At 47.0% G+C, this 16,627-nt stretch overlaps 5 protein-coding genes across 5 annotated transcripts; 4 read left to right on the top strand and 1 right to left on the bottom strand.

The window, feature by feature from the left end:
- Positions 1-189: 189 nt before the first annotated feature.
- F5147DRAFT_687509 (uncharacterized protein) lies at positions 190-1,592 on the top strand. The gene is made up of 7 exons (XM_041436849.1): positions 190-334; positions 394-446; positions 493-506; positions 632-806; positions 863-892; positions 945-1,041; positions 1,099-1,592. Exons 1-7 carry the CDS (start codon positions 264-266, stop codon positions 1,220-1,222), a joined length of 564 nt encoding a protein of 187 aa, XP_041294322.1. The 5' UTR covers positions 190-263; the 3' UTR covers positions 1,223-1,592.
- Positions 1,593-4,606: 3,014 nt separating this feature from the next.
- F5147DRAFT_574359 (uncharacterized protein) lies at positions 4,607-7,231 on the top strand (the record flags this gene model as incomplete). Its single annotated transcript, XM_041431214.1, has 18 exons — positions 4,607-4,670; positions 4,730-4,810; positions 4,859-4,918; positions 4,965-5,002; positions 5,053-5,194; positions 5,245-5,315; positions 5,366-5,420; positions 5,467-5,578; positions 5,638-5,680; positions 5,753-5,967; positions 6,017-6,064; positions 6,114-6,162; positions 6,216-6,312; positions 6,365-6,412; positions 6,475-6,605; positions 6,656-6,733; positions 6,782-6,851; positions 6,906-7,231. 18 exons carry the CDS (start codon positions 4,607-4,609, stop codon positions 7,229-7,231), a joined length of 1,728 nt encoding a protein of 575 aa, XP_041294321.1.
- Positions 7,232-9,430: 2,199 nt separating this feature from the next.
- On the top strand, positions 9,431-11,496 carry F5147DRAFT_574183 (major facilitator superfamily domain-containing protein; the record flags this gene model as incomplete). Its single annotated transcript, XM_041431203.1, has 13 exons — positions 9,431-9,551; positions 9,616-9,691; positions 9,742-9,812; positions 9,880-10,088; positions 10,148-10,187; positions 10,242-10,459; positions 10,513-10,549; positions 10,605-10,633; positions 10,685-10,757; positions 10,807-11,030; positions 11,090-11,172; positions 11,231-11,347; positions 11,415-11,496. 13 exons carry the CDS (start codon positions 9,431-9,433, stop codon positions 11,494-11,496), a joined length of 1,380 nt encoding a protein of 459 aa, XP_041294320.1.
- Positions 11,497-11,657: 161 nt separating this feature from the next.
- F5147DRAFT_687473 (glycoside hydrolase family 13 protein) lies at positions 11,658-14,485 on the bottom strand. The gene is given in 19 exon segments (XM_041436848.1): positions 11,658-11,958; positions 12,017-12,059; positions 12,113-12,319; positions 12,370-12,431; positions 12,482-12,509; positions 12,604-12,606; positions 12,618-12,760; positions 12,805-12,847; positions 12,897-12,964; positions 13,026-13,094; positions 13,145-13,207; positions 13,265-13,389; positions 13,438-13,474; positions 13,526-13,564; positions 13,614-13,709; positions 13,775-13,903; positions 13,955-13,984; positions 14,044-14,178; positions 14,237-14,485. The coding sequence occupies 19 exon segments, from the start codon at positions 14,405-14,407 to the stop codon at positions 11,830-11,832; spliced, it is 1,620 nt and encodes a 539-aa protein (XP_041294319.1). The 5' UTR covers positions 14,408-14,485; the 3' UTR covers positions 11,658-11,829.
- Positions 14,486-15,866: 1,381 nt separating this feature from the next.
- On the top strand, positions 15,867-16,115 carry F5147DRAFT_544493 (uncharacterized protein; the record flags this gene model as incomplete). Its single annotated transcript, XM_041430301.1, has 1 exon — positions 15,867-16,115. A coding segment is annotated over one exon (249 nt), but the record flags the coding sequence as incomplete, so codon positions are not given.
- Positions 16,116-16,627: the final 512 nt, after the last annotated feature.

Raw genomic sequence — 16,627 nt, 5'->3', positions numbered from 1 at the left:
TGAAGCTATGCATGAAATGAACTTGCAGGAGCACTTACTTTGTACATAGTACTTCAAGTTTATCTGAAGTTGGTTCAAAATTGGTTTGATCATTACAAGTGGAGTTGGCGTGGCGTGTTTGGAAGCTAGTGATGATGTAAATATTATATAAAACAAAGAAGTCGGGCAAATAAATAAAAAATCTACAACCTTTTTTCCACGCAGTTGTTCAACTTTCTTCCCCCGTTGTTGTCCTCATTCAACTCAACGACAATAAGTTCACGATGAAGTTCTCTGTCACCTACCTCGCGCTCTTCGTAGCTGGTACTCTCGCTCAGTTTACCATTAATACCCCGTAAGTAATTTACACGTGTACCTTGAGTTTGTCGAGGTCTTATTACCTGCTCGGAACAGTGCCAACGTTGTTGAGTGCCAGCCCACCCTCCTGCAGTGGTCGGGCGGAACTGGTGAGTTATTGGAGCTCGCTGTCTTCCGCGTCTGACTGTGTTTTAGCTCCCTACTACTTGGTCGGTGATGTCCTATTAACATGGTTGTCAGACATTGACCCGCAGCGAATTTTATTTTGTTATGTTTTACACAGAGGTAATAACTTCGTTTCGTATACGCATGTCATTTTACTCAATACTATTTCAGCATTCTACCCGGTGCGACTCCCAATGGTGCTGCTGTTGAAAATTTGGGACAGCAAAATAGCACCTCAGTGACCTGGGTCTGCAACATCCAATCCGGGACATCTCTTGGTCTCACCCTTCGCGACAGTACTGGCTTGACTGCACAGTCAGCGCCGTTCACCGTGAACCCCGGATGTGCGTGTTTCAGTTGATCTTGTTGATCGGTTGCTTAGGGTTTAATTTTGGCGCAGCTTCAACTACGTGCACTAACACCACGTCGCGTACGTCTGTTGCATGTATGTACTATCACCCCACTGATGTTTCGGTTTCCAGTTTCCTCTGGTCCAACTGTCGCAACTAGTGCTGCCGCACCGACTGGTACCACTCCTACTACCTCTGGTGTCAGCGGCACTGGTACTACTGCCCATACGTAAATTGAACTTGTTGTCAAGTTACCACGTGATCTGACGTCACATCCGTTCTGTAGCACCTCTGCAACCACTGCTGCCGGCTCAGCTTCGACAAGCTCTTCCGCTGCCTCCGCCAACGTCATCCGCGTTGGCGCTGCCGGCATTGCTGGTGCTGCTGCTGTTGTCGCCTTGCTTTTCTAGATTTGCTCTGACATCAAAAGAGCGATACCAGTCGACGGACTTCCAGAGACATTTACGGGTTTTCTTTTGCTAATCATTTACCTGCGACATCTACAACGTACATTAGGCTGTCTGCTTTCAGGAGTATAGGAGTTTCACCCGACTGACGTTTACATTCCCTCGTGCGACCGTGGGCTTACGTGCTCATTGCTCTCACAATTTCGATTGGATTGTGTCTTCCCCTTCAATCGTTCTTTTGTTACATAGACATTCCGGCTGACGCTTTACCTTCGGATGCTTGGGAGCTGCTGTTGTGCAGTGCAATGATCCGAATGATTTATATTCTAGCGTGCATGTAAATAGTTAAAAATGTCGTTTTTTGTTTACTGAACTCAATTGTGAGGAATGTTGCGATACTGCGCGTCAAGCACAAAATACTTCACAGCCTGTTCAGTTGAATTAAGACTGATGAAAGCAAATCAGCGTCCAGCAAATATACGCTGTCCTTCAGCAAGCTAGTATTGCCGATAGGCTGAGGGCGTTCACATCGAAATGGATCATGGGCGCCGGAAGCCTTCAAGTTAGATCGCGAGAAACGTCTCTGTAGACAGTAGGAGGGTGGCACGGCGCCACACCTCAGTGACAGGCTGTGTGTTTAAGGGGATACAGCTGTACAGGCTTAAGATAGATTTTTGTGCCGTGGGGCAACCGTGAGGCGGTAACGGTTCAAATGAGTTTTAACTTGATTAACTAAACTCAACCTACAAAACTGCGCACTTTGGTCGACTTACAATCAAATGAGTCGTAGCAATTTGAACTCGACCGGCGAAACCACACAGCTTAAACAAATACATCAATCTTGAAAGAATTCTCAACCCCGGCCTTTTGCGGAAGGTGGAAACGATTGCACCCGAATTGGCGTTGGTATCCATGCGGTGATACAGGATAGCATGTGGTCAGTCACTGCAGAGATCTAGGTCTAGTATATAGGGTTAGCAAGAGAAATTGACGATTTGCCTCGTATCCGGTTGATCGCAGCACGGCCTTGAGCACATCACAGGTTCATCATCCTGCGCGGGGCACATTTCAGCCGCCCAGCTAAGAACCATCGGATAAATATTTCGAAGGTGTCCCACGAACTTCTACGAATGATTACACCCATGAGTGGTTATAGTACGCACTGTAAGGGATGAATCGAAATGCGAACAAGGATAGCATGATACATTATTTAGGCAGACACAATACGAACGACATCATGACACTTGATTGTCGGGAGAAGGCATAAATGAGTCTCAATCGCGAGGCTGTCGAGGTCGAGATAGACCCACAAGGGAAAGCATACGTGTAATGCCAGCTCAGAGAATATGGTGCCTTATGTTGCCCAGGCATGATCAGTCTAGTGCGGGGAGTGGTCGCCTGAGCTGTCGGTCGCAATTCATTAAGACACCTGCGCAGATAGTCAGCTTGCACTGCGCGGAAGTGGTGTCGGTCTTGTAATATTCTTTATCCAGCCAAGTGTACATAAACCTCGCATCGCATCTGCGACGTACATACACTTTTACTGATTCTGTGTGATGCTCAGACGTCAAATTATAAGGGTCAGGTAGAAACACACGCTGCAAATACCACAATATTGTTGAGCTTGCTAACACGCGACGATCGAAACACTGAGGTCAATGCTCTTAATATTATCGCCGAATTCAAACACGATACCACCGATCCGGAGGACCGAGGGAAGCTGAGGGGTTGACCTGAAGCAGCCTGAAGCATATGAGAAGCGGCTTGAAAGGATGACCACACGATCGAAGCGTACCTTATTTGCGAGATAGCCGCAACTTGGCTCCCGGCGGTCGAGCTGCCCAGGGCTGCTTCCAGCCGCAAGGAAACACCTTTGAACCGCTGCACAGCAGCCGTTGTATCTTGTGCCCTCCGAGCAGGTTGCGAAATCGGTCAATGTGACTATTCTGGGACTGCACGAGATGAGGCGTGCACGAACTTGACACGAACTGGCGGGAACCAATAGTATACAACAGCAAGATGTGAAGAACGATTCCTGTTATGATGTTCGGTTCCCTTAATGACCCCGAGTCAGGTGGTGAGCGGCCCCAGCGCGCGCCAGGAATTCGAAGGCAAAGAGCACGACACGGTGAATACTATGAAGCAAGTATTATAACCGGGCTAGCGCCTACATCGGGCGTTGCCGAGAGTGGTACTAAGCGTCTTCCTACACCTGCAACAGCGAAATCAACAGATCGTCTGAAGCATGACAAGGCAAGCACAGAGGGAGAGAAACCGAAGGCTCCGGCTTGAAGGCCGGCAACAAATTGATATTGCCGTGTAGCTAATTTCTGCCAGGGACCAGTCTGAGGGTACGGTTATAATGCAAATTTTCACAGCCGCTATATGATCATCCATCTAACTTTTTCACAGCAGTTGAAAAACATATTGACACCGCAATTTACATAGGTGAATCCTAACCATTTGATAGATGCATAAACTACTTATATGTATAATGGTTTTATAGTGAAAATTTGTGAAGTAGTATAGGAAATCCATCGTGACTCCGAGTCAATCGAAGATAGGCTCGCTATCCGGGCACCGGCTCGTAGGACGAGAACATTTAGGTTCATCGACCACCATCGCGACAGGAAAGGGGAGTTGGGACATCTCCATAACCATGACCATAGCCAACAGAAAATCAGCACGAATCTTGTCGCGGAACTTGGCTTCGGATATGGTTCCGCGGCGCCGCATCCGTGGACCTGACCTACAGTAGATATGTCTTATTGCACTACAGACCAGTTTAACGAATCTAGGTCAAAACATTTGCGATCGAAGTCTACTTAATACCATCCACTTGACAAATGTGGACTGACGAGGCTGTCTAACTGAGGCTGAGCTTAGGGTTACATAACGAGTACTTAAAATTGTGAGTCCACGAAAAGAGTATGAATATGCACAGCAGTACTGATGGGATAAACATTTACAGCAAGAACATGGGGCAGCAGGGTAATCCTATGTACTACTGCTAGCAACCGCGCCAAATACAGATTCGTCAGGCGCTAGGACCTATCGCGGGTTACTGCGGGTTGTCATGGCCTTACTTCTAAGGTTTGAATGTATAGGGCGCGTCAATAGTTAAGCCGCCGCCTACTCGCCGCCTTCGTTCTCACCACCTCCTTACTTTGGGAAGAAATGTACCGAACTGCGAAATTTCATCTCTGTATTACCCAAGTATGTCTGACGCGGTTAAAGTCAAGGCTTCGGACGCGACCCTTGCGTTTGATTGTTTGAAAGTGATGGCAAGCACATATCACAATATATTACGACACCCCAAGAATTAATCACCTTCAACTTCTCGTTCCCTTCCCCCCAATTGCCCGTCAACTTAACATCTTCGTCTTGATGGCAGTCCTGGAATACACAATTGCAGACTTCATTAATCGAGAGTCGTGGTGGAGGAATCGTGGTACGAGCCTGGCTAAGCGCACCGGAACAAATAATTTACTTGACAATGTCGACGCGCAGGTCTCCTGGTTTTAAACATCTATTTGATATTACCACTGCTGTCATCAGTACTGAATGGCCTTGATTCGTCCATACTAAACGGTCGGTCGTGAACATTCACTATCATACGGTCGACTCAAGTTACCTTAGGTCTGCAGATTTTGCCCGGATGGCAAGAATACTTCCATCATCCGGAGGGAAAAACCTTAGGTAGGTAGTCCTGGAATTGCTGTAATCCTCTATTCACGACTGTTAGGCCTCATAAATTCTGCCCAAGGCATTGGTGCCCTCAGCGTAAGCTGTAGCAGCTCGTTGAAATTATTCTCGGCTCACTTTGGCTTTAGGGGATTCCATTTTCCCCTTATGTGTCTGACTTGCTAGGACGACGAGCAAGTATGTTCATCGGGGCAATCATCGTGCTGGCTGGTGTCTTCACGCAAGCATTATGCACCACCGTGCAGGTATTCATCGGCGCTCGTGTGCTCAGTAAGACTGCCATTCACGGAATATTTCGGATGCTTATCCTTGTCTGGCAGTTGGCTTAGGCATAGCTTTCTCCATCAATGCTGCTCCCCTGCTCATCAGCGAACTTAGTTATCCAACGCATGTATGTCCAATCACCTCGTCTGTTATTAGTCGTCTCTAATATCATTCAAGCGTGGAAAATTGACTGCTCTATACAATTCGATGTGGTACTTTGGCAGCATTATCTGTGTGTAAACATTCAGTGCCATGTATTGATTTCTCACATATTGCAGCGGCCTGGATTTGCCTGGTCGCTTATGATCGAACAGGGGCGTCGCAATGGTCGTGGAGAGTCCCTGTATTCATTCAAGCTACTGTTCCTGTCCTTCAAATGATGTTGATTTGGTCGGCATTTTTGACTCTTGAATTTCCCAAAGCGACTCAGCACTTCTGATCGTGTTTAGGTTCATCCCGGAAAGTCCTCGATTTCTAGCAGCTAAAGGTCTGGTGAGCATTCGCGAGGAAATTTCCCGGTCAATTAGAATTCACCGGTCGAGCTTTCTGCCATTGTTCTTACAGGAATCGCAAGCTGCGCGTGTCCTTGCTCAGTACCACGCAAATGGGCCAAAGCAATGTGACCATTTAGTAGCATTCGAGATGGCTCAAATCCGACATGCTCTGAATGTTGAACGAGAGATTGCCTCCAGTCCATCCTATCTGACGTGTTTCGCAACTCCTGGTAACAGACGGCGCATGTTTATCATTATATCGATTGCAGTATTCTCGCAGTGGAGGTTTGGCTAATCTTGTTCTAGTTTGTACGGAAATTGATGCTCCTTTTAGTGGCAACGGTCTGGTCTCGGGTTACATCAACATTGTTTTGGACGGGATGTATGCTCTCTGGATTATTACGGCGGTACATTGGCTAAAAGTTCAACAGCGGCATAACCACGACCCGGACGAAAGCCGTAATTAACGGCTGTCTACAGGTTCATCCATGCTTTCTCAGGAGCCGGAGTTGATGCTTATACTGACTATATAGGTTTTTAATCTCGCTAGTGCTCTATTAGGCACAACACTTGTGGACAAGTTGGGCAGGAGGAAGTTGTTCCTGATTTCAAATATCGGAATGTTGATCGGTCAGTACTATTCTGTGATTCGAGAATATCGCTTATTCTATCGTATGAGTAGTCTTCTCTATGTGGACAATTACTACCGCTCTTTTCGACGAGACCAAAAGTACTGTAGCTGTGAAAGGCAAGTGCGAAACCTTGTTGTACTTGGTGCGATTGTTAATTAAGCACGAACAGCTACTGTACCGCTCATTTTTATGTTCTTCTTCTTTTATGACTTTGCATATACGCCGATGATTATTTCGTACACACTCGAGATTCTTCCTTACAATATTCGCGCCAAGGGACTTGCAATTATGGTGGGACCTTTCGTGACTCCTCTTTGAACACCGTCTAACATTTTGCACAGAACTTTTCTGCCTATCTTTTCAATACTTTTAACGCGTTCGTCAATCCTTGGGCACTCGATGCCATAAGTTGGAAATACGTAAGTCATATCTTGTTCAGGTTTCTGATTGACAAACATCTTGCAAAGTACCTTGTTTACTGTGGATGGCTCGTTCTGGAGCTAGTATTTGTGATGCTGTTCATTATCGAGACGAAAGGTGACTTTCATTGTTTCTGTGGCTTGTGGAGCGGCTCTGATTTTTTTTCTTTAGGTCGTACTCTGGAGGAAACCGCTGCTTTATTTGACGGCGTGAGACCTCGGAATACCACAGAACGGAGGGAGAGCGCAACTTTATCCAGGACACCTCAATATGTACCTAGACCACCCCGTCTAGAGAAGGATAACCCAGACAACTATTTCGAGCTTCATGACAGCAGTAGTGCCCGGAGCAGTGCCTTTGGATCACCTTCGCATATCGAGCTTCAGGAATACAGTAGAGTGCAGAGCGGTGTCTTCGGATCGGCTTCGCATCTCGAAACACAGTCTGAAGAGTCTGCCATTACGGCTGTTAACCACCATCACGATATTGTATCTTAGACCCTATTTACTTAGACACGAGCATGACCCATATGACACGGAATGAAATGCAGGTGCAGACTGCGAAGTGAGGAGCCCTCAGTTTTTCAAGCCGGTCACAAACTTTCAATGCTAGATCTGCAGGCACGGTTTGTCACGGCAAAGAAATTTGTGTGCGAATATACGATCGTCAGACAAAGATGAAAAGGTGCATGGCGATTTCTTGCAAAAGCCGCTCAAGCACGTTCTGATTCTTCTCACTGTGTATTGTCAAGTTCAATCCAAACTGCTCTTCAAATAGTATCTTATGTTCCGGATGGACAGACATGTTGCTGACGCAAATCTGCAGAACGGGATAGGTAATGATTGGGTAGTGCATTGAGTGTGACACCGTGACACGAATTGATGGTCACCTATGCTGGTACATAATACTAGAATACTGTAGAGATACGACACTAGGTTCGTCACGTGCAGCCCGTGACGATGTCACGCTTAGTCTTACAGGTTCGAATGTCCAGGTGACCTGTGACCTTACCCAAATAGATTCGCCTGTGGATCGTAGTGCTTCGCCGCTCGCAACGCCGTTTGCAACCATCTGACATGCTGCTTCGTGATTCAAGCAACTTGCTTCAGTCTGTCATGGATTCGCCTCGCATAGCGCTGACTGGTAACGAGTGGAATTGGAGATTCACGAGCCTCGCAAGTCGAGAGGCGTTGCAATATTTACGTGATGTTCAGAAGAATGATCCAGCTGGATGGATGAGGATTGCTACTGCTCAGTACAAGACTGTCAGCGTTGACCAGGCAACAAACTCCGAGTCAGAGAACGAGGCCACTGATACTACCGGAGCCAAATCCCCCTTCAACGATGCTAGCGAGCATGACCTCGATGCCAGTGACGTGCCAATGGATGCACTCCTTGATCATATGGCTTCCGGGGGTGAACACGTCCGTTCTGACTGCCGTATCGATGCAGATGGCGGACTTCTGTGTTCAAACCACTCCGAAGTCTATGATGTGGGTGACATTACTGCCAAAGATGTGGAGAGTGGCTCGAATAGTGTTCCGAAGGTTGATTACGGGCGTGGAAAGCGTAGACGCATCGCAAATTCGATGTATGATGATTTCTGGTCCCATTAGCGCATAACCTATGTTTTTTTTCCCATATGTCACAAATTAGCTTCGTCCCACCAAAAATTCATGTGACAGTCACACCAAATAGATTCGATTCGTTAAGGGCTGTGACCTGTGACGAACCTAGTGTCGTATCTCTACAGTAAACACCGTTGAAACTTTTAAATAAGTTGCAAAATACGGATCTGAATTTGGACGCGAACGCTGTATACTTGCAAGTTGATAAATTTACAATTTGACTCACCCATGCAGTCCATCATCGATCATCTCTCAACACCAAGCCAACCTCGAAGATGTCCAAAACGCGCAATATTGTGACACGAAACAACGGTCCAAAGAGTTCGGGGAGTACACAAGACGGCATAGTTCTCGTTGCTACTACAAGTAGATTATCAGGGGTGAAACGGGATGCAGATGGGAACTTTCGACGGTGCAAATGCCAAAGATGTCTGAGTACTGAGTCAAGCTGCCCATTTGCACCCTTGGCTGAGATGCATGACTTACGATGGTGAAAATCTGATTCATAAACTGCTGCTTGAAGTATAACCACTCAACACACAGAGCGCACCTCAGTCTCTCAGAGAACACAGAAATTTCAAGACCGCTGAGGCAGAATTGTTCAGAGTCACGGGTTAGCGATGGCATGACGACTGGCCTAGATTCCCACGAAACCAAGACCATTCTCTCACCCCTGGTGGTGAATCATAACCAACTACTCTGATTTAAACCAGAAGACAACTGCGGCTGGTCAGGAATGGGAGGTGAGATTGAAGTCTAAGGAGAGGCAGGGTGCGAAGGATAGGATGTTGGAGTTGGAGAATCAGAAATTTTGTTCCCCCCCCTCACTTGTCTCTCTCTCTCTTCGCATATCGAGGTCTTGTGCTGATGATGTTTTACGGTAAGAATCTAGAATGCCAGCAGCCAGAATGATGTACTCGCTCAAACACGTGTACATTAGTAACTTGCAACAGCCTGTACTTATTACATATATTGGCAATATCGGTTACGGTCTTGACTCGTGATGTCTGGCCAGCAGGTAGGCAACTGATCCTTCTTAGGGAGTCACGACTCAGCTCACGACTCACGATGGCTTCAGAAGAAAGCCCTATGCTGGTGTCCACCCCACACGAAGCTATCTATGACCGATTCGCGCCAGACCAAAAGAGGCGGATTCTATTCCACGTGTCCTTTGTGGGTTTGTTGGCTAGTGAGTACTGGGAGTTTAAGCGTACTGTTGACCCAGAGGCGTGATACTGATGAACATTGGTCAGTGTTCATCCAAGTGACGTTCGTGCCTTCGATCCCTCGGATAGCTAAAGATCTCGACTTAACGGATGCTGTCGTCAGGTGTGTGTTGTACGCTCATCCGATGTGTAGTGATTTGAGCTATTTCCCAGCTTGGCTTTTAGCATATCGATCTTTGCTAATGCCATCGGAGCGTTGATGTGGGCTCCTTATTCGTCTTTCTGTGCGTGCATCCACGGCGTGTATTGTACTCGTGGTAGTTGTTGAGTTCTAACCCCAGTCCTATACAGACGGACGCCGAACAATATACCTGTGGGGAATGCCGTTTCTTTGCGTTGGGAGCTGTGGCGTTGCCCTGTCCGCTTCATTGCAGAGTCTGTTATTCTGGCGATTCGTGCAGATGTTTGGATGCTCTGGGGCGTTGTCGTTGGGGATTGGCGTAATTGGTGACCTCTATAAATTGGAGGAGAGGGGGACTGCTATCGGGGCATTCTTTGGTGTGAGGAATCATGATGTTTGAATGGGGTTTTCAGTTTGGTACTGACATCGCTATCTCAGATCACACTTATCGGGTATACTGTTGCCCCGTTTGTTGGAGGTAAATGCATTCTGGATGTTTTTGGCCGCTAACTCTAGCGACGCATTTGAACAGGTGCGGCGACACAGTATTGGTCCTGGCGCAATTTGCATTATTCCATTGGTGCATGGGGATTGCTCGAGATGCTTTTCATATACCTTTCGTTGCCTGAGACGAGTCATCCCGGCACATTGGGCATCGATAAACTGCCGTCCGGGAGATCAATTCATATCGTATGGATCAATCCTCTGAGCACTCTTTGGTTGCTTCGCAGTCCAAACCTATTTGCGGTTGTGAGTGCATTTACCATGCGCTAGTGCAAACTCTCAATTTGTGTGAGATGTAGATGCTCGCGTCAGCTCTAATGGTCAATACTATTTATGGTGTGTCGTTACTTGTTACTGATTGTGCAGTGCATTCTCATTTGAAACAATGCAGTTCTCGTCGTACCGATGGCGTATACTATTGTAAGCTGACAATTGTCTTCCATCTCGCATCCTGTCCTGATCGTGGTGTAGGGCGTCCAGTACGGAATCACGAACGAAGCCATCATCGGGGCGTTTTTCCTCCCAAATGGACTGGGAAGTTTCAGTACGTGCAGAGCATTGTACTCGCGGTGCACCAATACAATCTTTAACAGCCGGAGCTCTGATTGCTGGCCGCCTATCGGACACTGTAATCAGAAGATTGCGGGAGAAGCGCAGAGGAGCGTGGTGTCCCGAAGATCGTTTGAGAGCAACATGGATCGGAGGGCTGATCATTGTCCCGTTGTCTATTGGGGCGTCAGGGCTGATCACAACGTATATCGGGGGGCCGATCGGCCTCGCGCTGAATATATTATGCCTCTATGCGAATGGAGTGGGGGTAAGTCCTGCCGGCTATTCCCCTCACCCCGTACATAATGCAATTCATCAATTTTATAGGTCGATTCAGTAACGAATCCTGTCAACTCATATAACGTGGACGTGGTACATTCTCGAAGTGCTGAGGCCACAGCTGCTTGCTTGTCAGTCTCTATGATATTGTGTGACTATCAAACCTAAACGCGTCCATGTACCTGTTAGAGCGAGCTGGTCGCTCATTCTGTCTGCTTCCTCTGCTCTTATCATTCCATCGATCGAGCGTATAGGCGTTGCATGGACGAACACCATCGCAGCTGTCTTTGCGGTCATTGGACAAGGGTGAGGGTCTTTTTGGCCACAAGACCGGTGATACTGACATAGTAATGCTTCAAAATTTCTTTCGTAGGATCATCTTCTTGACAATTCGTTATGGCGATCGCATGAGGGCGAGCATAGATGTTGGTTTCTCAACAATAGAGAATAACTGACAGGTTTATCTGGAGGGAGGCAATATGTATTATAATCAATACTAGATTGTCCCACCAGTCCGTGTGTCCCAAGAATTCACGCATTGACTCTAGCACACGCATTGTATTTTCGATGTCAGGCTATCGAACTGTCAAAGAATTTTTTTTTTTATGTTTGTGCGTTGTGGAGTAATAGACATTGCCCCCAAAATGTGCGAACTCTGGTGGACATCTAGTATGGATCAAGCTCAAGTGGTGTGCACATGGCGTCGACCCCAACTGGAAATCGCTCCGTTCTTACAATATGTAGATAAGCAGTACTAGTATACTAGTGTCTGTTGGGACTATTGGCTATTAATGTTCTCCAGTTTTGATCCAGACCTCAACACAGTCCTCCGAAGAAGGAAATGCTCCCCAACCTTCATGGTCAATTGCAACAGTTCGAGTGTCATCAAACAAGCTGTGGAACGTTGATCCTTGGTGCTAGAGAACACAAGAGATAAGCAGATACGTATAGCTACAATTTATAATGGACACATACTAGGCCAACGTTCATTCGAACTTTGGACGTAGTTAGGTCCAGCCTCGAGGAAGCGATCAACAGATGAGCATGTGTAAAAGACACGAAGAAACTCACATCGGGTCATTACTAAGCACAACTACACACCCAGCATGATCGGAATCGCCCATGCGCACGAACCCAATACAGTTTCTGTGTTCGAAGTAATCTACCATAGGTCCATATGCGAACGATTTCCGTGCAAGGAGTAACTTTTTCAGAATGCGAGAGGTGCCCTCGTCAAAGCACTCATCATTGGGATACAGGTCACCATAGAAAACACATCTGCCATGACATTCGTGTTAGGGCCGATGTTTCAGCAAGATGGCACATACGGATATCCGTGACATCGCAGTAGGATGAGGGCGTACGCTTGAGCTTTGAAGTTGGTGTCCACCTAATTGAAATTGATCGAAAGCTACCAAAACAGAAGTGCGAACGGCTTACCCAGCTCTCCAGAGACTGGCCAATTTGCTGGAACAATCATTGGCTAAATTCTTTGCGGTCATCAAACGCTTGCTTACCGTGCTATCACAAGAAACAGCTACTCATGGAACAGTAGATATCTGGTGCCAGCACTCACTCGTGATTGTCAACGAAAGTGACAGCATCTCCTGGCCTCAATTTTACCAGGGAACCTTCAAAAATGGTCCTCAGGTCGTATGAAGCACCTGCTTCGCTTGCTCTATGAAAGTTCTCGTGCAGTGGAACATCGAAAAAGGAGGTCTGTTGCCATTAACCCCGAGTCAATGATGTCATTGGATGCGCACCTGGCCATGAAACGCCCGAATATATGGGGTTATAGATTGCAAGCTGCTCTCGTTCAGGGGCCTGTATATCACGGAATCCAGGATGGACCTACTTCGCTGACCAGTACTCTGATACCGCAAACAATCGCTTCCTGCCTGGGTGGTTCCGAGTTCTTTTGATCTTCAATAGTAAAGCGGCTCCGTCACAAGATGAAGCAAATAAAGACGAAACACCCCCTTACAAACTCAAGAAGGAACCTGCGATCCATGTGTTTGATGGCATCCAGTCTGAACCCGGAGGCGCCTGTGGTCTAGAACGATTTCAGAAAATCATGTAAGAAATTATGGAGACAAGACGTACGTCAAGGATCCACGAGCCCCACGAAAATAGATCATCTCGTACTTCAGGGTGACGGTGGTCAATCTATAGTTCCCGGATAAATGATTAGAATGAGCTCTTTAACGAAAAGCCACCACGAACATCGATGCCCAGGAGATAATCATAATTCCCATTCTCAGTGTCCACCCACCTTGACCAACCTTTGTGTATTTCTGAAGAAATGCGAAATATACCCTTGGTTTGCGCGAGCTCATCCCAGTCCAACCCTTCAATAATTTCAGTCATAAAAGCAAAGAGGTCCAATACGGACTGACCCGTAAAATGATTAAAATTCCACCGCATGCTGCTATACTGGATTGTATGTTTATCTCTAGTCAATGAAATTATAATGTATTGTATTACCTTCTCAAGCCGTCCAGGAAAATCAAATGCAGTCCAGCCCTGCGGATGATATTAAAAAGGTCTTCAAAGCAGGGGAGGGGAATCATACTTTGATTGGTCTCTCGTTCTCGATATCCCGCAACCGATTTAATGGATCGACGCGTACAGCACGAAAGGCCTCTGCTCTGTCTGCACCGAGTTTGTGCTTATGTACCGTGGTGCACGACTGAGTTTGAGCATGGATTCATGAGATATAGCTGATATCCTTACATTGAGAACTGCATCGATGATAACGTTCATATTGCATTGCCTTGCAGCATTACAAGCTCTCAAAAGGTCTTCCTTTGTTCCCCACCTCGTAGCAACGGAGCCTTTCTGGTCGAATTCGCCAAGATCCCACTACACAAACATCTGAATGAGTGTTGAAACAAACGTTACGGAACATCGTACCAAGTCATAAGCATCATATCCGCGGCCCGTCTACAGTAATCATAGTACAGTGGGATTGTGAACATATTATCAGAACTGCTGACTCTCACCTGTTCCATTGCTTTGTTCGGCGGAGGGAGCCAGATCTGTGTGAACCCCAATACAGCCAAGTGCGGGGCTTCTTTCGCAAGATGTTTCCACCAGCTCATGTCTGGGTGCCGGGCATCCCAGGTGAAAAATTGTAACTTGAAGGATCCATTTTTAATAGGCATTTCGGAATGCAAATTGCAACTGACAACTCACCATCGTAGGATTCTGAGAGCTTCCATGAAGCCCAAGTTGCATTGCTGGGAGAGATGGAGGCACCCATTTGAGTAGCAGGCAATCCAACCAATACCTGAGCTGGCGGTAGATGTGGCTCATCGAAAAGCGCACAGAGTGCATGACATCAATTAGCTGTCCTGCTGTCTGCATCTTGAACAGGCGCTAACTTTGGCAACGGTAACTCAGTACGTCGAGAAATTTACGCCTCGGCTTGCCACCTACTAGACTATTAACCAGTCTTTAGTACTACGTCTGAGGCTGGTCACGAGACTTGTCACCGGCATCTTCCGAGGCCTATAAATCTCTTCGAAGCTCTGCTCAAAAATTTTCACCGTTTACATGACCACCTCTCACCACTCATTCCAGGAAGCGTTCCGCTCACCGATGGAATGAGGGCACCGTGTGTATCTATCACAGGATGGTCTATAGAGGAAAGCCTCTTTAATCACTCTAATCACGAATCTTTACGTTGAGAGGAGTTTCATGATGTGGCGACAAGTTTCCCTTCCCTTTGGCCTCATTCCCACTTTACTATTGTCATTACTGCATTATAAATGTATGTGACTCTTCTCTGGGCCAGAGCGGGTGCCAGCTGGTCGAAAAAATCTATGCGTGGTTACTTCAATGCTTGAATTTATTTATGAGAAGCACATTAAGTGTTGGTGTCGTGGCCCTGTGGGCGAAGTTCAAGGGTTTTTTCAAACTTGTGACTCAAAGTCTCAAACATCACTTTATTGCGACGGAGTGGGACGCACAGGCGGTGATCGCGAGACGGATTATGTTCACATCGATATCTATTGCTGTCATCTTTCCGGCACTAGTTTGTTGCTTCTGCATTGTTAAACAGGCGTGTTCGTCTTCGGCGACTTCAGCTCTCAGATCGATGCACTATCAGTCCATCGCCATTCATTGGCACGTCAATTCAGCGCAAACCCGATGTATGACCTTCTCCATGGATGGCAAGCATATCCTCAGCGGCCTTGCGTGCTGCACGACCTGCCCCCCCAGTGTTGAATAATTGCGGTGTAAAAGTTGCTGACGCTGATTATTCTTCTGACAGGGCTTCAAGAATCAACGTACAATCGAGGTCATCTTATGAAGGCTTACTTGCCCATCTTTTGGAACAACCTTTGTTATTCAGTACGGAATTGGCAGGGCGAATTCACATAGAAGCTCCTGGGCTCAGAGTTTGAGTCATGAACCGCAGGCGCGACCAGCTGAGGATTTCACAATCGAGGTCTTGAAGAGACATTGCCGTCACGGTAGTTCAGTGACAATTTGGTGTATGGATGCCTCAGATCATGAGTACTCATGAGTTCTAGTGTTGTCGGCAGATCGCTAACGTTCTAATTCCCTTCGCCATGGAAGAGCCTGGCAGTGGCAGAAATCCAACAGACGCCGGGGCCAAAATCGTTCTACCATGGCAGATCCTTATGTGCCAGGTTCTGGCAGTTCTCGCGATAAAATTCTCCACCAACAGTGCTTCGTGCACTGATACTCGGATTCATGACTAACGCATAATTCTCCATATAAAAATTTGGACATTTGGTTCCCAAATTCCTACAACCATAACTAATTTCGCTACTCCAGCACAAGAAAAAAGCTCAACGTCGCACTAATAACCAGCATAGCCGAAGGTATCGGACGCGATATTGCCCTGCGGCTTGTAGAGGACGGACTTGACATCGCCATCACAGACTTGAAATCACAGTGCACGAAGCTCGACGTCGCGGACGAGATGGAGGCGCAAGGGAGGCGGTGCGTTGGCTTGGAATATGATGTGTCACCAGAGGGGGTCCAGTACATGGTGCAGACTACGGAGAAAGAGTTCAACGGTTTGGACGTGGTGGGTGCCTCGTTAGCTGCAAACATGCCATTAACGGTGTTCTATAGTAGCGAATCCCGGTCAGATCATTGTGAAGTCTGTGGTTGACTGTAAACCAGCCCCGTCTTTGATACGCTTTTATGGTGACCGTCATACCCCTAAAGCTACACTCGTCAACTTCGATTGAATCTTCAACGTCCATGCGCGCGGGGTGTTCCTGTGTTTGCAACCAAGGTTATGATAGAGCAGAGGCATTGCGGCAGGCACGACCCTTGGTTCTTTTGTATTTAGATGATAGTATCCTTCCTTGTCATAGGTGCTTTGGTGCTTTGTTAGTATGAGGGAAGAAAGGGATGCCGTTGACCAGCGTTTGCTGTGCATCGAAATCTACCATTCAATCATTCACCCAGGTGCTCGGTGTGTAGTCATGAGGTTTCATTACTTCATCTCTCATTTTACTGTTCTTATGTTTCAGCGAGTGAAATTGGATCACAAGGCATCACCGTAAACGCCTATGCCGCACCTGAGCGCTGAGCGGTCGATAC

Source organism: Suillus discolor (genome assembly GCF_016758755.1).
Source record: "Suillus discolor strain FC423 chromosome Unknown F5147scaffold_19, whole genome shotgun sequence".
Classification (NCBI taxonomy): Eukaryota; Fungi; Basidiomycota; class Agaricomycetes; order Boletales; family Suillaceae; genus Suillus; species Suillus discolor.
The sequence above is the reverse complement of the archived record's forward strand: the minus strand, read 5'-3'. Positions and strand labels throughout refer to the sequence as shown.